The sequence below is a fragment of the Anolis carolinensis genome, chromosome 2 (genome assembly GCF_035594765.1).
Source record: "Anolis carolinensis isolate JA03-04 chromosome 2, rAnoCar3.1.pri, whole genome shotgun sequence".
NCBI lineage: Eukaryota > Metazoa > Chordata > Lepidosauria > Squamata > Dactyloidae > Anolis > Anolis carolinensis.
Window position 1 is genome coordinate 81,731,248 of NC_085842.1, and position 22,290 is coordinate 81,753,537.

Consider the following 22,290-nt stretch of genomic DNA (forward strand, 5'->3'; position numbering starts at 1 on the left):
GAGTTGAAGTCCCAAACACAGGAGGGCCCAAGTTTGTCCATGCCTGCTATAGGAGGTGGTGCAGCTGGAGCAGAAGGTGGAAAAGCCCAAAGGGAACATTTCTGAAAGAAAAACAGGAAGACTGCTGAGCCAACAGACTTCCCACTTCTGATGTCCACTTAGTTTGCCTTCTTATATAAGATTGTTGCATGTCACTGGGAAAACTACATATGTGAATGTAATGGTCCATCCCGCTAACAAAAGGCACATCTACCCTGATACGATAATGCATCTTGGAACTAGATTGGCAGATTAGATTTCCATGCCCGGAGCTGGTTTGAGGCCAGGAAGGTGATTACATTAACCTGGCACCTGGCCTCAAACTTCTATGCAGGTTTTCTTTTTTGATAAAGTAATGAGCACTTAGAAAATTATTCACTGTAACTAAAGAAATAATCTAAAATACATCAGCTAACAACAAAGCCCAATATAATGGAAATTAAATTGGAGAGGGAGGAGAGAACTTGACAGGTTTAGTAGATTGGATCAGAACACAAGCAGAATTTGTGATATTCCAACCACAGCTTTGTTTAAACAAATGCAGTACATTCCAGCTTGAAGACTAGGACAAGAACCTTGATCTCTGCAGGTAGGCCATACCATAATTTTGTGTCATTGTGGGAAAATAACTGCTTTCATATACCTTATCTTCACCAAAGACAGGACACCAAAACTGCTCTTACTTCATAAGCAAGTACTCCATAGAAAACAGAAATAAACTTTAATTTACACAAATTTTAATCTTTTACAAAAATTACTGAATGATTTCTCTATGAATTCAGAATTTCACACATGTACAGCTGCTGCAAATGCAACTGGCTTCTCAAAATAATGTTTGTTCACTTTCTTTTCTTCACTCTTTTCGACTATACTTTTTGCTATGGAAGAGCCTATGCATGTTAATAGCAGTAGTGGTGATTGGTCAATTGACTTACTAGTTAGATATCAGAAATCAAACAACTTAAAAAAATTATATAAGAATAAACCACAAGACCATGCCAAAAGGAATTATAGCATGTATCCTGAAACAAAAGATAATATATTCTCTGTACTGCTTCCAAATGTTCACAGGTAAATCAACACTATTGTAAAGACACAACAGGTGGCTTGTAGCCATCCCTGAGAATCATAATAATATATTTTCTGTCACAGATAATAATAATAATAATAATAATAATAATAATAATAATAATAATAATAATAATAGATCTTTGTTTATACCCTGTAGCAATCTCCCCGAAGGGACTCGAGAGGCTCACAGAAGCACTCCAAGTGCCACATATAAACAACAATATGTAAGTATTTTCACAGTGACATAAGTATAAAAACAACAATGGAATCAGAAAGCTACAATCCCAGTACACCAATAATAATCATACATACATCCAGGAAGAAAAAAATAATACAAAAGAAAAAAGTACACAAAACATCAAAATACAATATCTATCAATTTATTGAAGATTTAAACCAAAACACATGTATATTCGCCTCCTCCTAATATGTCTACACTAAATACAGGCTAAGTGATTATTTCACTCACTAGAACATTTGCAAACACTGTTTGTCCACAAAAACATACAGAACACCAAAAAGCCATCCTAATTTCATGCTCCATTAGAAATAATGTCCACAACCAATGCCAAATGGAAGACAAATGTAGCAGGAAAAAGAGTACGTCTCCATCCAAGTTTAAAAGCTAATTTTAAATGTATTACTGTTCCTTTACTGTGCCATGAAACCTAAAGATAGCATTTCATATAGATTTAACATATAATTATGATTCCTAATACACAGCATGCTTTTTTTGTCACATTTTTATCTTACAACCAGCTTGATTTCAGATGTAACATAGTTTATTTAGCTCAGTTGTGATGGCCGTGCTTCCACATTGCACTAAACTACATTTTGCTTTAACCATAGAAAACAACAAATGACACAGAGTCACTATGAACAGCATCTTCCAGGGCACTGTGAAGAGGACATGGGGAATTTCATTCACTACCCAGGAAAAACAAGACCATGTGATGTTGTGGAGTAAAACTGGCCTCCTCTGACTCCATTTTCAAACATCATCTTGTGTAGCAGTTCAGACAGAATAAAAACATCCAATTTAGCTTAGAGGGCAGACATGACATGTGCCCCATTACTATGCACTTTGTACATGGAGCCCCTGAAGAACCAAACAATAGGGAACAAAGTGACCCCTATATGACTGAAGGAACCTCTTGGCTATTCCAGTAAACCCAGTAGCATCTTTTCATAAACATCGATGGTTGCATTCTTACGACTACATATAACGCACAGCAACTCTCCTCTCATTCATTTATCAAGGCCATCCTGGGATAGTAGCATTAGTCCCTAGAACAGCTCTGAAGGTTTCTTTGTTGGCTACTGCTATATTAGACATGACAATTCAGCTAAGCAAACTATGTCTTAGTGTTATGTGCAGTGCACCAAATTTCTGAACCCACATTTGTCTACAATGCAGAATTTGTTTGGAGACAACAGACCAAGATTTGAAACCACAGTGGGAAGATGTTTATTTATTTTTATAAATCATAATCTACAAACTAAAACAAAACCATAATGAGAGCTTTTGCACTGTTTCAAAAGGTTGCTGTGTGATGAAAAAGATAGTATACTAATTAACTAAACAGGTGAGTCCTGAGTACATGGAAACGTAAGCAGAAAAACAGCTAAAAAAAAGTTTTGGCTGTTTGATCTCTGGAATCTCAAACTATGGTCCTTACCCTAATGACAAAAACAAAAAATCCCTATTCAGTTTGGGCAGTAACATCTGAACCAAGCTTCAGTATCCAAAAAAAGTTCAATGAATTGTAAAGAAAATGAAAGATATTACATACTGTAAAAAGTGCACACATTCGATCAATCTTCTCTGGATTCTTGGGTCCCCCATTTTTGTTTAACCTTACCAGAAACCTTTCACTGAAAGGCAAAATAAATGAAGTATGTTGAGTTAACAATTACACACATATTCTGTATATCAAACTCAAAATGAAGATTTTGCCTGAGGTGACGGACAAAATAGTACACACCTCTCCACCTCAATTTGCCATTCTAGTAAACCTTGGAACAACAATGGAGATGCTATAAACAACTGCAGTGACTACATAGAGTCTGAACCAAACAATGGGCAACAAAATCAATACATTTTAAAAACAAACACACACACCTTAACAATTCTTCCCTAATCTTTTAGGGATGTTGCAGGTTTACTGGAAGACTAGTTATGATTTTAATCTGGTTGGGAAGGTGGAAGGTTTAGTTCAAGCCATTAGAGGGCAATGGAATATGTCAAGCAGCAAACATATGGGCACAGGATTTGCAGACCAAGAGATCAACCAAAGGTAAGCAGGGGGATATAAGATGAGCCTAGTGCACTGACAAATTCCCAGGCAGTGCTGTACATACAACAGCCAATAAGATCTAGCTACTTCCATTGCTAATATGTTTCTAACTGCAAATTCAAAATTTAACTTTAACTTATAAGACCCTATACAGCTCAGGATCCCAATACTTGCCAGATGACCTCTACCAACTTCACCACGGAAAGTCTTCCCCCAAGTGTCCTTTCCAAGGGAGACTTGAAGGATAGTAACAAGGAAGAAGCCTTTTTGGTTGCATCCCTCCTTTTACTAATGCTCTGCCTAGCAGGTTCCTTTTGACTCTGACATTATCCCTGTTTTGACACTAGGGTAATATGGTTTTCTATTCATGAGCATTTGAAGTGGTATGGGTATAATTAATTTTCAATGTCAGTTTTGAGCCAATTGATCCTGCAGTCTCCTCTTTTGGGAGATATTTCTATGATATATTGCTTGTATTGTTTAAATTTAATTTACTCTATCCAAATGCCTGTAGCAGATGTGCTATATTGTAATATTTAAAATGCTGTGAACTAAACAGTTGCGCCTGTTCACATATTCCCCTGTTGCATCTCAAAACAAATTTATTTCAAAACACTCTCCTTTTTTATTCTGTTGTTGTTTCCTGGAGCACAGGATAACACTAGATAAAAAGATTTTTTATATACAACCTTGTTTCTAGAATTCAGGGCTAAAACAGTAGCTTTCCACAATTACTATATTAACTAATATTTTCTTTAAATTCAATATCTGATCAGCTACTTTCTAAATGTATGCAAAATTTATTTTGAGAATCACTGTGTAAATACCTTGTTTTTTTTATTTCATGTCAAAAGCATTGCATAATAAATAAGTTTAAAAGTGATATAATAAAGGAATCACAAGCAGTTAAATAGTTTTAGACCAAAAGCAGGCAACAGCAACCGCATTGTCCATAGCTTTAAACGACAACTCCTCAGTACATGAGGCAGGGCATTGTGGGCAAGCATTCATATGCGGGGTTGTTTGTTCTGCTCCACAGTCACACAAGGTGGAGGATTCCTCCAGGTAGTGCCATCTTGCCAAGTTGTCTTTTGATCTGCCCACTCCGCTTCCGAGTCTATTTAGGGACTTCCAAGTTGCCCATTCGTTTCTTGTAAACGGCTAATCTTTCCAACCCAAAAGCATTGCTTTTAAACATTTTAAACATTCTAAATGTGTTTTATCTCTCCACAAATGGATGAATACCAAAGGTCTTTATCAAGACCATTACTAACAATTATGTCTATTAATATAGAGGGTTTGTCACTTGCTAAGGAAGAGCTACTAGCCAAAATGTCTGAGGACATTTCGTGTGACATCTTATGTTTACAGGAAACACACAGAGACATCACCTTGTTGCTGGATTCCTTTCAGCACAATGGCAAGATTTTCATTCCTAAGTAGGGTCATTTATTGCTAAATAAGAATTTAAAGTATGCAGAACAGAACTGTCCAAGGTACTGAAAGTCTGATGGGAATCAAGACACTTCAAAAGGGTTCCTGTTATATTGTTAAAAGTAAATGCTACAGCAGGGATGTGGACAATGCGATCTTAGATGTTGTTGGATGGCAACTCCCATGATCCCTGGCCAGAATAGCCAGCAGTATGGAATTCTGGAAATTGTAGTCCAATGCTTTTGTCGAAGGCTTTCATGGTCGGAATCACTGGGTTTTTGTGAGTTTTCCAAGCAGTATGGCCATGTTCTAGAAGCATTCTCTCCTGACGTTTCATCCACATCTATGGCAGGCATCCTCAGAGGTTGAGGGGTCTGTTGGAAACTAAGTAAGTGAGGTTTATATATCTATGGAATGTTCAGGGTGGGGGAAAGAACTCCCATCTGCCCAAGGCAGGTGTGAATGCTGCAATTTGCCTCCTTGATTACCATTTTAATGGCCTGCAGTTTCAAGGCCTGGCAGGCAGCTGCCTGGGGGAATCCTTTGTTGGAAGGTGTTAGCTTCCCCTGATTGATTGTTGTCTGGAATTCCCATCCAATGCCATTCCTGTCCAATGGCATCAGCAGGTCCACATATTCTCTCCCTTCCCAGAATTCAGAAACATAATTAAAGCCAATTCATATTTGAAAAAGGGGCATGCTTACCCGTAAGTGTGATTTGCCAAGTGAACCTCTGAATGTTCAAATATATGCATTTCAGCTCTAAAACATTTCTAAAGAGATCACTCCATAGGTGGAAAATGTAGAAATTAGGAGAGGGCAACAGGCAGGATCTGGAAGGGTTGCACAGGGAACTCTGGAGGGTTGCAGTACAGAACTTATACAGAAAGTTTACAAAGAAAAGCTTAGATTTCAAGACCTCATTGGAGATCTGTAAGTATTAACATTTTTATAAACAGTCATGTTCTGAAAACAGAAATCTGCTTTTGAGTTACCTGATTTGCTTGCCTTCTCGAACATCATAAAGAAAAAAGAATACATCTGCATCCTCCCCTATTGTATTATAAGTAAAGCTCTTTAGACTGAGAAAGAAGTGGTGAGGTACTGGCAGACGGCATGCTTCTCCATGGCGTGGACGGATTGTGTCTACCTGGTTTGGGAAAAGAAAGGAGCTTTATTTTCTGTACTCATATTTCAGAGACATGCACTCTTAAATGTAGTTAAAATGAAGGCTTTCTTCTTCTATTAGAATATAATTTTAGCCAGCTATTAAATACTATGTTCACAAGAGGTTTATTCTCACACAATGATCTTAAACTGTATCCTAATCTGTCAAAACCCTTGGTATTAGGAAACACAGGACAAATATCACAAAATCAGACTCCTATCCCAAAGTATTTAATTCAAGGTAACTATACATGATTCTTTAAAATAATTAACGTTTCAGTAGTCATCTTACCTGTGATGTGCTCTGCTGTACACTATGCCTACTAGATAAATGCTGTGAAGATAAAAGAATAAAAGTTATTTCTGCTCAAGGGCATTGCTTTGCTTTTTCATACAGCTTCATACAGCTAAGGAAAATGTTTTATAGCCTGAAGCATACATTGATGTCTTATGCCTCAGTTGAACATATGAGACTGAACAAAGTAATTGGGAGGATTCAAAAGGAAGTCTATCATGAAGCCTCATCTCACAGTCCTGCACACCCTGGCATCGGACCAAGTCCGCAAAACGTAAAAAGTGTGTTCCCACTAGTCATTGGGGCTGTTATTGACTTTTATTCTATTTGCTTGTAGAGGGAATAGTTCCTCTATTGAACCCCTAGGTCTGCTGCTGTTTAGGTTGTTATCTTGGAGGATCCCAGTTAGACCTGAAGGGTCTGAATTTTTGTTGTCTGAACATAGTTCTATATGGATGGAAGAACTGAGACAGGGATCTTAAGGATTTCTTCTCTTCCTTCTTAGGCACAGAAAGCAAGTCCCCCCCCCCCCCAAATTTATATTTAGCTTCAATCAATACCTCAATCCATAATGCCTTTAGGAGACTGTACCCCACTCTCCTTACACTGGTCTATGACTGTATAAAGATTTGTTTGTTTGCAATACCTCATTGAAAGCTTTATGAAACAATTTTAAACATTTTTAAAAAGGTAAAACATATGCAGTCATAATGGATCAAATCATTTTCTGTTTCTAAAAAACTTCAGGAAAGTAACAGATCTTGCTCTTCCCATGCACTTCAGAGGCAGGGCTCTCCATAATCAGTAATTTCCTTTCTTGTCCCAGTTCCATCTTGCCAAATGGGTGGCCAAATTGACATTGGTTTTGGTACCAGCATTCCAAATTTTATCCAAAAGTTGGAGCAGATATGGCTTGGAAAGCGAATTACACATACTTGAAATTAGCATCTATCATGAAGGCAGAAGCTTTGGCCAACTTATTGATAGCTTGCCAATTTTGTTAGACAACATGGGACTGGGTCAAGGAACTAGCTCTTCCATGTAGGGTGAAGGAAGTGTTTGATAATTGGAGAGCCCTGTCTCTGAAGGACATGATAAGAGCAAGATCTGTTGGAAATTTGTCTTCCCCACACTGCAGGAAAAAGGCCATGGACTAATACTACCCAGGTACATTAAAGTGAACACTGTATAGGTATGTTGAATTAATTAAGGATTAATCCACTGTTGCAACAGCCTACAGGAACTGAATCATAGAATCATAGAATAGTAGAGTTGGAAGAGACCTCATGGGCCATCCAGTCCAACCCCCTGCCAAGAAGCAGGAAATCGCATTCAAAGCACCCCCGACAGATGGCCATCCAGCCTCTGCTTAAAAGCCTCCAAGGAAGGAGCCTCCACCACAGCCCGGGGGAGAGAGTTCCACTGTCGAACAGCCCTCACAGTGAGGAAGTTCTTCCTGATGTTCAGGTGGAATCTCCTTTCCTGTAGTTTGAAGCCATTGTTCCGTGTCCTAGTCTGCAGGGCAGCAGAAAACAAGCTTGCTCCCTCCTCCCTATGACTTCCCTTCACGTATTTGTACATGGCTATCATGTCTCCTCTCAGCCTTCTCTTCTGCAGGCTAAACATGCCAAGCTCTTTAAGCCGCTCCTCATAGGGCTTGTTCTCCAGACCCTTAATCATTTTAGTCGCCCTCCTCTGGATGCTTTCCAGCTTGTCAACATCTCCCTTCAACTGTGGTGCCCAGAATTGGACACAGTATTCCAGGTGTGGTCTGACCAAGGCAGAATAGAGGGGGAGCATGACTTCCCTGCATCTAGACGCTATTCCCCTATTGATGCAGGCCAGAATCCCGTTGGCATTTTTAGCTGCTGCATCACATTGTTGGCTCATGTTTAACTTGTTGTCCACGAGGACTCCAAGGTCTTTTTCGCACACACTGCTGTCAAGCCAGGCGTCCCCCATTCTGTATCTTTGATTTCCATTTTTTCTGCCAAAATGAAGTATCTTGCATTTGTCCCTGTTGAACTTCATTTTGTTAGTTTCGGCCCATCTCTCTAGTCTGTCAAGATCGTTTTGAATTCTGCTTCTGGGGTGTTGGCTATCCCTCCCAGTTTTGTGTCGTCTGCAAACTTGATGATCGTGCCTTCTAACCCTTCGTCTAAGTCGTTAATAAAGATGTTGAACAGAACCGGGCCCAGGACGGAGCCCTGCGGCACTCCACTCGTGACTTCTTTCCATGATGAAGATGACGCATTGGTGAGCACCCTTTGGGTTCGTTCGCTTAGCCAATTGCAGATCCACCTAACCGTAGTTTTGTCTAGCCCACATTTTTCTAGTTTATTTGCCAGATGGTCGTGGGGGACTTTGTCGAAGGCCTTACTGAAATCCAGGTAGGCTACATCCGCAGCATTCCCTGTATCGACCCAACTCGTAACTCTATCGAAAAAAGAGATCAGATTAGTCTGGCATGACTTGTTTTTGGTAAATCTGTGTTGACTATTAGCAATGACCGCATTTGTTTCTAAGTGTTCGCAGACCACTTCCTTGATGATCTTTTCCAGAATCTTTCCTGGTATTGATGTGAGGCTGACTGGACGGTAATTGTTTGGGTCGTTCTTTTTTCCCTTCTTGAAGATAGGGACCACATTCGCCCTCCTCCAATCTGCTGGGACTTCTCCCGTTCTCCAAGAACTCTCGAAGATAATTGCTAGTGGTTCTGAAATAACTTCCGCTAATTCCTTCAATACTCTTGGATGTAGCTGATCTGGCCCTGGGGACTTGAATTCGTTTAGAGAGGCCAGGTGTTCCTGGACAGCTTGTTTCCCTATTTGGGGTTGGATTTCCCCCAATCCTTCGTCCATTCCATGTTGCTGAGGTTGAAGATGGCTGAAGTACTGAGAGTACTTTTACATCAGTGACAGTTACCTTTTGATAGAGGCAACATAATAGTATTATCCAAAACTTTGTTAGATAGCAGAGAACTGTCTGGAAAAAGAAGCATCACAACTGATTACTCATTTTGGCCATCATAGATGGCAGAAGACTCTGAATAATGAATGAGATTCCATTAAATTCCACTATAGTTACATCCCATTCCTCTACTCCCCATGTGTGACTTACCTGTTTTCTGGATAGGTGTTGCCCATGGCTATTCAGTAGGGTAGCTGGATGACCTGGTATCTGTACTAAGTTATAGAAAGGTGACATAGTCCTCCTGGATCTCCAGAGCATCCATGGAGGCCCAGAAGGATGCCTCTTGCTTTCTGTGGGCAGCTGCAGGAACAAAGCCTGCTGGTAACCTGTCTGCCTTAGGAGCCCTAGAAGGCGTTAAATGCCTTTGGGAGTGCGGAAAATGTGTCTGACTGGGGAAGGTGTAAGGCCAAATGGACTTTCTGAATTCTTCCATCTGGCACCACCAAAAAGTCACATAAGCAGGAGTAACTTTCAGTTACATTAACAGTTTGCACTGTACTTAATTTTGCATGGCTCTTACTGTGTTATTTTAGTTTTGATCTGTGGTGTACTTTTTGTATTGATTGATGCTGTTACTTTTCTGCAGACAGGGAAATATTTTTAGAAACAGAATGCTAGAAAATGATTTGATCCATTAGGACTGTCTGTTTTTTTTTTTTTTTGTGAAACTTTGATAATGGAAGTATTAATGGTATTAATAATGAAATGTAAGTATATATATTTCATATTATCAGGCTGACCATTGTTTAGATGTCTCGAACCTCAAATAAATTTCAATTACACATTACATCTAAAATGTAAAGTCAGCATATACAGAAATATGATTAAAATACCTTTAAAACCATTTCAATTTGGATTAAGATATAAATCTTTAAACAAGAGATTAACTGAGCACAGTAAGCCTTGCTGTCAATTTTTTTCTTCCTTAACATTTGTCTTTAGAATGAAAACTTCAAAACAGTGTCACCCTCTTTAACTTGATGATATTTCTTGTATTTTAAAAGAAATATTAACGTTGTGTTATTTGTAGTTATGCTGTTTGTCACAGACCACAATCTGGGTAGATTTTTATTTACATCACAGTAATTAATGGCATTTAGTAACCAAAAGTTTTCCTCTTGTCCTTTTAAAAGGAAACAAAATAAAATGCTTCTCCTTTAGAGGTACAGTAGAGTCTCACTTATCCAATGTTCTGGATTATCCAACGCCGTCGGCCTCTTGCCTGGGTTCATAGCTGTTTCTCTAGGCAGCAAGGAGTGAACTTTTTACGGATTTAACTTCCAATAATCTTTATTTGTAGTCAACTTGTTAGTAGCCAATGTTTTTATAGTCAATGTTTTCAATACATTGTGATGTTTTGGTGCTAAGTTCGTAAATACAGTAATTATTACATAACGTTACTGTGTATTGAGCTGCTTTTGCTGTCGATTTGTTGTAAAACATGATGTTTTAGTGCTTACTTTGTAAAATCATAATGTAATTTGACGTTTAATAGGCTTTTTCATAATCCCTCCTTATTATCCAACATTTTCGCTTATGTTGGATAAGTGAGACTCTACTGTACATAGCAAAAATTGTTTGGATATAAAGGTCTGGAGCAGGAGAAACCATATTTGGGAAGTAGTAAATCATAACAAACATAGACTTCCTAAAACACGCTTGAATATTTTTTTCCATAAGTTCTGTGCTAGCATTTTAAACTGGAGTATTTAGTGCACTCAAAACACAAAAAATAGTGTAGAAACTTGGTACATGTTGTGCTTTTCACATTTCCCCCCTGTATTGAATTAACCAAAGGGCATCAGATGGAAAGCAGCTGGTCTAACAGAAGAAAACAACTTTGTAAAATACTTATTCCCTGGCTATATAAAAGCTCACATAGTGTTTATCAGTATCAAAGGGAAGATGCCAAACCTTCTAAAAATACATTAAGAACATTTATTCTGAAATTAAAGCCAATACCTACGGTGCACATCCAGTAGATAATGAGACCAAAATAAAGAAACAAGCCTTTTCCCCAACAGCATTAATCTTTAAAATATATCGTACTAACTGCACCTTCTGAAGATACCACTCACCCACTTACAAAAGAATAAATCAAAACATCACAAGAAATCAGATGCAAAAACTTGCAGTTAAAACTTTTAAAACTTCTGGTTAAATATTTAACCAGAATCAATTTTGTGATACCTGCAAGCCACCATATCTTAATAACACCACCACCACCAACAACAACTTTATTTTTATATTTCGCCATCATCTCCCAAAAGTGACTCGGAGTGGCTTACAAGCAGGACTAAACCCAGAGCATGCAACAAAAACAAAAAACGAAGTTAAAACATAATAACATATAATAGTCCAATTAACACAATTAAAATAGCAAAATATAAAAAAGCATTAAAACTATATCAAAACCAAACTTGGGCATGATCAGACTAAGGAGGGCTGGGCATGGGCTTGTGCAAAAATGTATTAATTACTTTTTTATTATTCAAATGCATTAATTGCTATTGGTTTGCAAATGTGCATATGTATGGCAGGATAGGAATGATATAAAATCATTATGAAAGTAGAATTCTACTATTCTTATTTTCAAAATTTATTCTTTATTTATTGAGCTCCTGCTTGGTATACCTGATCAAAACTAACAAAGAGAAAAGCTATCCAGTGAACTCAAAATTAAATGAACATTTAAAATCAGAAAATGACACACACACACACACTCCTAGCTGCCACCACAGAAGATGTTGCACACGTATTTACATGCATAGAAGACTCCCCTGGAAATAAGCACTACTACACCTAAGATTCTGCAGTCCTATGGCCTCTGCCCATCCTCTATTTGGATATCAGCCAGCAAGCCAATGCCTTAAATCAAGAAACAGCTGTCTAAGATCTACAGACATACTCGCAGGAACACCTCAGCAAGCGAGTCCAAAAGTGGCAGGCTAAAACCCAGAACCTCAAACAGTGGCTGATACCAGATGAGAAACTCCCTCCTGGGCACGTAGAAGACTGGGCAACTTGGAAGGTGCTGAACAGGCTGCGCTCTGGCACCACAAAATGCAGAGCCAATGTTAAGAAATGAGGCTTCAAAGTGGAGTCCATGACATGTGAGTGTGGAGAAGAGCAAACCACAGACCACCTACTCCAATGCAGTATGAGCCCTGCCACATGCACAATGAAAAACCTTCTCACAGCGACACCAGAAGCACTACAACTGGCCAGCTTCTGGTCAAAGGAAATCTAGTATAATGCCAAGTTCTTAATTTTGTTTAACTTTTTATATACATTGTAACGGTACCCTCAATTTGCTTCTGACATGACAAATAAACAATGCAGGGTTTTGCCTTTCAAATTTCCTTGAAGTTAAATCCCATCTCTAGGCTGTTGGCTTGCAACAATATCAGCATCAGGGGACCCTTGAGGTCCTTCTCAATGTCTATCTCTTTCTCAAAGCGTGTTGTTTGGAGACAAGGACATCTCTGATTCAGAGACATTCTTTGGGAATTTCTTTTCCTAAGAGACCAGGTAGGCACTTTCTTTAATGATGAATCCAAACCAAATAGTTTCCTTACACATTAGGTATTTTTATCCATTTTCTCTTGACTTTTAAAATTAATTGTAATGATGAACATGAACAATTATTGTATTCAATTATTTTATTGTTTAAATATATTCTGTTATTATAAACTGCTCTCAATCTGTAGAAACATGGTATAAATGTTTACCAAAAAAAGAGCTTTATTGCGTTTTTTTTAAAGCTTTCTACACACTGAAATCATATTTCTTCTTCTGTAAGAGAACTTACCATTTTGTACAGATCGGAGACACTGATCTGATCTGAATCAACCACCTCAAAATCCTTCCGTGGAACAAGATCCAAGCCCAAATGCCTATCAAGAGAAAAAGTGATTGTCTTCAATACAATATATCTTGCTTTGTCCAAACTATAATCTGCATAACTGCTTTGCTGTTGGGAATAATTTGTGCACTAAAACTTTATTGATTTAAGCTCCCAAAGCCATTTTCAGAAAATACACACATTATAAATGTATGGTTCATTATTTAGTAGTATTACAAAGCTTGCTGGAACTAAACAAAGTAAAGTATTTAAATAGCACAGATATGCTGGAATACAAAAATGATTTTTTTCTGTAGGTTCTCTAAATGGGCTCAAATTCACATTTAAAGCTTAACAGAATTATATTCAGACTTGAAAAGATAAAACTGGATTACAGATTCATTCTACATAGGAATCTACCACAGAATATGTTTCTGCTGCTTGGGTAATTTGAAGCACAGCAGTATACAGCAGAAATGCTTTCTGCTGCTCTTTCTTGTTTCTGTTCATATAGCATAAATGATGAATCAATGTGGTACTGAGAATATAATCTATACTCTAAATATGCTCAGAGATCTGAAAATAGCATGTCCAAAGTGGAGAAATCACAAGAGAGTCAAGAAAAAGGAAGTGCAATGAAGAGAGTGAACTGGATATATTAGAGGGCACTGATCCCAGAACATCAATGTCTATAGCCTCAGTGGAGACAGCTGGCCACCCCAAGCCTACAATTTAATATTTTATTATTTTTTTTTCAAATACATTAAACACCACACAAAAATTACAAAAATGAAAGGAAAAAATTACCAAGCACACAAAAAGAGGAAATTGGAAAGAAAGGAAAGCAGAGTGGGGGTTCTCGTTTGAACCCCTGGCCCTTGACATCTGGGTTTTCTCAGGATTCTGTAATTTTCTGTGCATCCCATTCCCATAGTCATATTTCTCCATATTTACTCATATTGTCCTTATTTTTCTCTAAATAGCTGCCAATCCACACATTTCATTTTAGCAGCCAGGTCCTTTAAATTAAGAAAGGCTCCTTCTTCCCTAACCCATATTAATATCATAAACCAAACCTTTCCCCCCCAATTCTCACATTTGGTCTTCAACCCAAGCCCTATGGATATACACTTCAAAACCACATCCACATTCTGAGATTTATCTCTTTATGAAAAACAAAATTATTGTCCTTTTGGCCTTCATTCACCGCTTTTACTAAAGTTCTCAACAGCTCTCCCCAGAGTTCACCCCTCAATCATCCTCTTCATATTTCAGTGTTCTTATGTTTATCTAAATCTTCAGCGGTGCTTTTTAGATTCATCCATAATCTCTTCTACCTGCTAGGCTCCTTATGGACAGTTTCATCTTCTTTCTGAAATCCAGTAGACTCACTACTTTCCCCATTTGCCACATCTGACATCACTTTATCTGCTGTTGCAAAACTCTCAGATATTACCCTTCCTTCTTCCCCAGTTTGTGGGCAATCCTCAGTTTTATATCCCACAGACAATGCCTATATTTTGTTCTTCAAATGTCTATCTGCAATGCTCTCATCAATCAGGATAAAATCCTTGTTATGTTTCAAAAGAAATCTAGGAGCAAATACATTTTCTTCTAAATCATTTTCCAGGTCACGTCCGTGGCCTCCTTGAGTAGATGCATTTTTTGTTCTTCCATCTAACAGATATTTGGCACTTAAAGTATGAACCCTTTTGCCTCTGACTCAACTCCTCTATTACATTGTGACCTGAGCAGTTTTTGTTTCTTCTATTATTGTTTTCATCCTTTCCTTTTTTCTTATGACTCATTTTAATTGTAAAAAATATAAAGAAAATAAGCCAGATTTCCAATTCTGAAATTATTTTTTCTCATCTCAAACTTTATATCTTTGTCAATTCAGAAGGTTTTGTTCTCCCCCCTTTTTAAACATAACTTGAAATACTTTCTGTGGTTAGTAAAAAAAAACACCCTTCATACTTTTTCCTCAAAGTTTCTCATAAAGGAAATGATTCACCAAAGCATCTGATAATCACTGTTTTGAAGTCCTTTTCTTAATTCCAACAATTAAATTTTCATAAGAATATACTTTTAAAATGTTGTGTTGGCTGAGTGTCCTTTATTAGGCACATAGCAGTGGATAGAGCCGATGTCTTCATCCCCCTCCCCTCCCTTCAGTCCAACTAACTAAAATAGCCCTCAGAAGCTCCATGAGGCTTAGCCATCTTTGTGGGCACACTCTTTGGTCCCCTTTTCTGCCATCACTCACCTCTCCCTGGGTAATCTCAGCCGGCCATAACTTCATTCTGGAAGGCTTGCCACAATCCTACTGATATAAAAGTGGCCAGTGGATCTGACAGGACAATGTTGCCAAGTGTTTGTCAGCAGTGGTACCCAGAGAGATTGAGACATAACTATGATGTCCAAGACAGATGTTGCTGGAGTGTAACCTCCATAGTTCACAGTGTGGGAAGTACAGGTCAACATGACATGGATTATTATTTCCTATATTCGTTTTATAACAGGGATGAACGAGCTTGCAGAGGGACAGGGCCAATTTTCAACCTCAAAATCCACTATACCAACCTCCAACTCATCTACACTACAACAATCAAGCTGCAGGAAGCTGAAGAACCACTTCTGGTGTTGTAAAAACCCCTCTGGGAATTTTTATAAGGGCAAAAGAAAGTACAGAGAGCCCTGGATTCTACGCCAGGAGGCTTCTATGAAGAAAAGTACATATTTAGGTTTTGGCTGAACTATTTTTCTTTTTGGTCAAACACTTGTTTTAGTGCAGGCATGGGCAAACTTTCTAACTTGGGGGCTGCACAGTGGGCCGGAGCGGGGTGGGCAGGCCGGGAAGGGGGGGAGTTATCCCCACGTCCCCTCCCTGTCCTTTCCTCCCCTTCCTTTCCTCTTTCGGAGGCAGAAAGTGAAGATGGGAAACATTTGGATTCAAAAAGAGTTGGCCTTCATCAGGATGAGTTGGTGGACGGGAGAGAAAAAGTGTAATCATTAAACCCCATACTTACTACTCTTGATATATAATCCTAAAATTATATATCAAAATTGCAAAAAAGATACTAGAAATTGTATTGGCCATCTGTCGGGGGTGCATTGAATGTGATTTTCCTGCTTCTTGGCAGGGGGTTGGACTAGATGGCCCCTGAGGTCTCTTCCAATTTGATGATTCTGTGATTCTAAGTAACCTGGCTGCTTTATGTGGCCTATGAATATGGCCTTGTTCAACAGGGTTTCAAATATTATTGTACATAAGCACAGCAATCCACATTCATATATGCACAGAAAGGACAAGGAAAATATAAAGCTGTTTTAGTAAGGGCGTGTAGTGTTTCCCCCCTATGGGGGAGGGGGGGCTTTCTGTCTTGTTTTGATCATTGGATATTGATGGGAATGTGATGGAATGCTGCCCCTCAAACAAGATGTGATCTATTTCTGACAACTGAGTGAATAATGGCAACGATGACAGCATAGTTACAAAAACCATATTATTTTCAAATTCGTATATAAACACAGACTGGATGACAGGATGCAAGTGCTTACTTATTAAATAAGAAAGCATTTGACAGCGTCCACCATAATAACAAAAAAGCACTCTGTCCAGTTACCTTTCAACTTTATCTGATATACTAAATTTAGTTAAAATCCCCTAACACCATGGATTTTCAGCTCAAAGGATTCTCATTCACTAATGCTATGTTAATCCTTTGTAGTAACTGCTTGTTCAAACAGCTACCTGTTTTTTAATCGCAAAGCAAAACAGTCACAAAGAATCAACACACAAGTCCCAAAATCAGGCTCCCAGTACAGTCTATTCAATCTTTTTTTCTTTGGAGTTCTCAAGGAAGGATCAGAATCACATCTACACAAGATGCTTCAAGTATTGGATTAAGATAGAATGTGACAAACTTATTAAAGTTCTTGTAGCAGACTGCTACACTGTTACACGGAGGCATAGGAAATTGTAATACAAGACAAAACATGCATGTTTACATTAAAATTGATCAAGTTATTTTTTTTACTGTAGGGCTAGACTGCAAGGTAGCAAAATTGCCCCTACATCCTCATATGATAGATGTATTTCTGTGAAAAAACAAATGAAATTTTGGAGAAGTATGAAAACATGAAGGGGTCACAATGTGATCCTTGAAAGCCCACAGGCCACACTTCATTTTCTCCTGATCCAGCAAGTTGATAGAACACATGAATGTGTCTGTGTCCAACATGATAATGTATGGAGAGCAGAGATCATACACCTGAAAGGTTGAATCTTTCTTTTGGCGTTCCAATGAAGCCGTGTACCACAAGACTGTTTTCTGCCACCTTTTTAAAACTATGAGAATTAAGGAGAAGGATGTCTGACCACAAAACCCATGTCAGACAGCATACTACAAGTAACTATACATCAAAATAAATGCACCACAGTTATATACACACACACATACACGAGAGCATATACATAGACAGTGACATGAAAGTACCATATTTCTTGATTTTGAGACACAATCGATTGTAAGATGCAGACTTATTTCAGCACCACTAACATACATATCCCCTGCAATTCAAAGACATGCCCCATTTTTTAGAGATGATCCTTGTATCTTAGACTTGAGGAAATGCAGTATAACATGCAAGGTGTTACAGACCCATACCTGAATTTATTCAATCACTTGCTAGCCTTTATTGTACCTAGGCTGGCATTTATATTCATAGATGTTAACACACACACACATGTATACATTTATAAAATCTATTAGTTGTGCTGTTCGTCAAGCCTTTTTCTCATTTAACTAGTGGTGTAACTTAGAGGTAGAAAATATTTCTTGTATATCATTATTTGTTTGATGCGGTTATATATTTATATATATTTGTGAGACATCCAGTTCTACAGTTCTACAAAGGGGTTTTCTCTATATTAAGTAATAATTCATTTCTACCAAATACTACTATGATGAATCAAATAAGGGCAAGTTAAACTTAACATGTTAAGGAGAATAATTAAGCAAAAGCATCTACAAAGCAGTCTTCATGATACTGGGAAACGGGTTGTTTACATTTTGTTTTCATCACACTACATCATCTTTTACAATTACACCATGTGAAATAGGATTTACTTTTCTCTGACTGACCCACTTTTTCTCCAGCTCAAACAACAGACATGGGACTAGATTAATATACATATGCCAATGCAATTTACACAGCCATGGGTGTTATGAGTTGCATAAGATTCTATTGAACTAACGTTTATTTGCCCTTCATCCCAAAGGAATTGCATGTCAAAGTACAAAACACTGTAAAATGCAAATACAAGAACAGTAGCATAACAGAAGATATTCAATCAGTGAAGATACTGATTGTTTAAAATAAATAAATGCCTGTCCTAATTTGACACTGAAAAGAACAAGGGCTATTATATGATATTGGAAGAAAACTGCAAAGTTAGAGACCTGTCACAGAAAATGTCCTACTTTACGTAAATATTGAATATATTACTACCACAAAAGGTACTTAGAGAAGTTTCCTTTGAAAATCATTATATGAGGATAGGATAATGTGACAGGTAGCATTCCTTCAGGTATTTTAGCCTCAAACCTCACATGCATATCAGAAATTAAGAAAAATAATATAACTAACTGAAACTACCGGAAGATGAAATTTCCAGGCCAGAAGGCACTGAACCAGCCACTGGGAAAGATCAGAAGACCAATTTAAGCCACAACAGAATGTCATATGACCAACAGAGAACACAATACACGACCAGGACAAAATAATTAAGATAATAGAAATAATATGTTGTATGACTATAGAGAAAAGATGGCAGATTTTTTCAAGAAAGAACATTTTGACAAGAGACTGACAATTTTAGAAAGTGAATTGGAAGACATTCTTAAAAAACTTGGGAGAAACACATTACCAGGAATAAGAGGCTTACAATAGAGATATTTCAAGATATAGACATGATCCATCAAATTCTAACAAACCCTTGCTAGCAAATGAGGAAAATAAAACAACGATCCAGAAACTGAACATTATTAGAATACATTCCAATTTTCAAGAAAGAAGATATCACTGACTGTTGTAGATGTCAGATTATTGTAAAGTCATAGAATCGTAGAGCTGGAAGCAACCACAATGACAATCCAGTCCAAACCCTTGCCATGTAGAAAACCTAATCAAAACATTCTTGACACGGGCCACCTGGCCTCTGTCTAAAAGCCACCAAAGAAGGAGCCTCTACCATGCTTCGCAGCAGAATATCCCACTGTCAAACAGCTCTTAACATCAGAAAAATTCTTCCTAATGTTTAGGTGGAATCTCTTTTCCTGTAATCCATTGTGCAGGGCCTAGGATTTTACAGCAGCAGAAAACAAGCTTGCTCCTTCCTCAGTGTGACATCTTTTCAAATATTTAAGCATGGCTATCATGTTCTCTCTCAGCCTTCTTTTCTCCAAGCTATAGGGATTGATTTCCAAACCTTTGATCATTTTGGTTGCCCTCTCTGGACACATTCCAGCTTGTCAATATCCTCCTTGAATTGAGATGCCCAGGAATGGACACATTATTCCAGGTGAGGACTGATCAAATCAGAATAGAGTGGGATTATGACCTCCCTTGATCTCAATACTATGTTCCTATTGGTGCAGCCGCATCACACTTTTGGCTCACGCTCAGCTTGTGGTCTTCAACAAATTTTAGAACCTTTTTTTGTGTATTGTTTTCAAGCCAGATGTCATCCATCTTATACCTGTGCATTTCATTTTTATTGCCAAAGTGTGGTGCCTTATATTTTTCAGTATTGAAATTTGTTTTGTTAGCTCAGGTCTTTTCTGATTTTGTGAGGAGAGATTCAACAAGACCTTCTACTGGATGATAAATATAGTGACTCATATAAAGAAGACTCAAAATGATCATTTAGCAGCTGATGCAACATATTTGCAACACACTTTGAGGATAAAAGTAACGGGAGTGGTGAATACTTTGAGCACTAGCTCTAATGAGCCTAAAGCTCAGCTGGGAACCATATGGTTTTCCAGATGTTATTAGAACATGACCCAAGTATTTCTCACCATTATTATGCTTGATAGAGCTGCTAGGATTTGCAGTCCCCACATGCAGGCCATATGTTTCCCGCTGCTTGACTAAAGGATGTATTTCTAAGATTTTTATTTCTGAAGTACTTTCAGATTCTACTTGGTCTTCAAGAGAAAATTTCATGCCACTGTCCATTCCATCCAGCAGGGTCCTTGATGTTGTAGGGAGCATTTTCAGGTAAAGGGGGATTATGGGAGAGGAAGGGTTAGAAAATACAGACCCAATACAAATAATACAAGGTATACATAAAGCTTTAGTAGGTCAGTTTGAAATGCATTAACATTTCTCTGAAATGCATTAGCTTCCAGCAGAAATTGAATATAGAGTTGCACTGGAGGACCAAAGATTTCTAAATAGACCATATTAATTAAATCCACAAATAATCAAATCTGCAAATGTGGAAAGATGGCAGGAAAGAAAAAAACAGATATAAAGAAGTCTGTATTCAGCTGCCATCAAACACATTCTAACGGCTTTCAAGTTCTGCTGCATAACTACCACTTTGAATTCACTAAAGCAAAATTAAAGCTATACTTACTCATTGCCCCAATCCAATCGCACAGTGAGGTGTCTCTTGACCTCTCGTACTTGGTCTTGGGTCAAATGCCCAGAAAGTAGCTGTCTGCGAAGATCAATCAGTTCATTCATGACATGGCGCAGCTTATAGAAGAGATCTATCTTATGTTTCTGTGAAAGTTTTATGGTTGAGAAAAGAGAGAAAAGGGAATATTTAATTGTATAATTTAAAGTTGTATTTAACAAAGCTTTAAGTTCATGTGTGAATAACTTTACATCAGAATCATTCATTTTGTGGAGGGGTAATTTTATATGTCGGTCCAAATGGTTGAATCAAGAGTCAGACTAAGGGAATTCCCGTCACTTCACAGGACTTTCCTGGTCTTGCGCAGTGTTGCCCATACTACAGCTGCCAAACACTAGTCCTGAAGAGTAAGGAATCCTCTAGAATATTGTATCAGGCATTTTCAAACACGATAGTACTAGCAAATATAATCTCTGGATCCACATCCAAGAAATCTTATACCACCATAAAAGTCAAGTATTAAAAACAACACAAGATTTCCAGTACTTTATTGTACTTCAATGAACTGATGTATCTGTGTGTTGAACCTGTGTGTTGGGGAGGTAGGGAGAAGAACAGGGAAGAAATACATATTAAAGGTTTATATTTTAGAGGAATAAAATGGGGCCAAATCACAATGAAAGGCAAAAAATTACAGTTTATGAAATTTTTACAAAATAAGAAGGGTGACACAGCAAGCTACGTTACTGAAATCCAACTAGGTACTTTCATTTTTATATTAGTTCTATTTCAAATATCTGTGGCATAAATACCGAGAACTAGGAAGCCTGACCCTTGAGCACTCTAGCTGGAGGTTAGCTGTGACCAGCAGTGCTGTGGAATTTGAAGAGACATGAATGGAGGGCGAAAGAGAGAAATGCGCCAAGAGGAAGGCACATCAAGCCAATCCTGACCAGGACTGCCTTCCAACTGATGTCCTCACTGCAGAAGAATAGTGCTCTACAGTCACCTACGTATCTATCACCAAGACACTACACTTGAAAGGCCATCATACTCTGACAATGAGGGATCACCTAAGTAAGTAAGCTACTGTCATTTTTATATTATTTCTAATTCAAAAATTTTATAGTGTCTATATGAATTGGTATGATCTTCTACCAATTTTTAAATGTTGTCATTTGTGTTTGTGCCATAAAACAGTGAAAAGCATTATTGACAGAGAATGGGATACAATAGCTTAAAATACGAGAAATGAATGAATCCATGATAGCTAATGTTATTGCTAGCGTTGGACTAGTTTGTCAATATGGACCCAGTCTCTCTTTCTGTAGAAATATTATGTAACTTTTTAATTGTAAGGAGCTGTATTATATTGCAGGACTATATGCAGACAAAAACAATTTATGTGAGAGGGAAATGTAATTATTCCGCTGGACATGGAAGGTGACGGAATCAGAAGAAAAAATAAAATTTCACACATTGAAACCTAAGACACACACATGTTGATAAAATGGGTATGG

At 37.9% G+C, this 22,290-nt stretch overlaps 1 protein-coding gene across 11 annotated transcripts in view; it reads right to left on the reverse strand.

The window, feature by feature from the left end:
• Window positions 1-22,290, reverse strand: part of dock3 (dedicator of cytokinesis 3) — a 241,236-nt gene that overhangs the window by 131,472 nt on the left and 87,474 nt on the right. For all 11 annotated transcript variants that reach the window (XM_062970075.1, XM_062970074.1, XM_062970073.1 and 8 more), the window contains exons 6-10: window positions 20,768-20,916; window positions 13,087-13,171; window positions 6,300-6,341; window positions 5,836-5,990; window positions 2,904-2,985 (exon numbers count right to left, since the gene is read on the reverse strand). In XM_062970075.1, coding sequence (XP_062826145.1) covers window positions 2,904-2,985; window positions 5,836-5,990; window positions 6,300-6,341; window positions 13,087-13,171; window positions 20,768-20,916 — 513 coding nt within the window. The remainder of the gene's footprint in view (window positions 1-2,903; window positions 2,986-5,835; window positions 5,991-6,299; window positions 6,342-13,086; window positions 13,172-20,767; window positions 20,917-22,290) is intronic.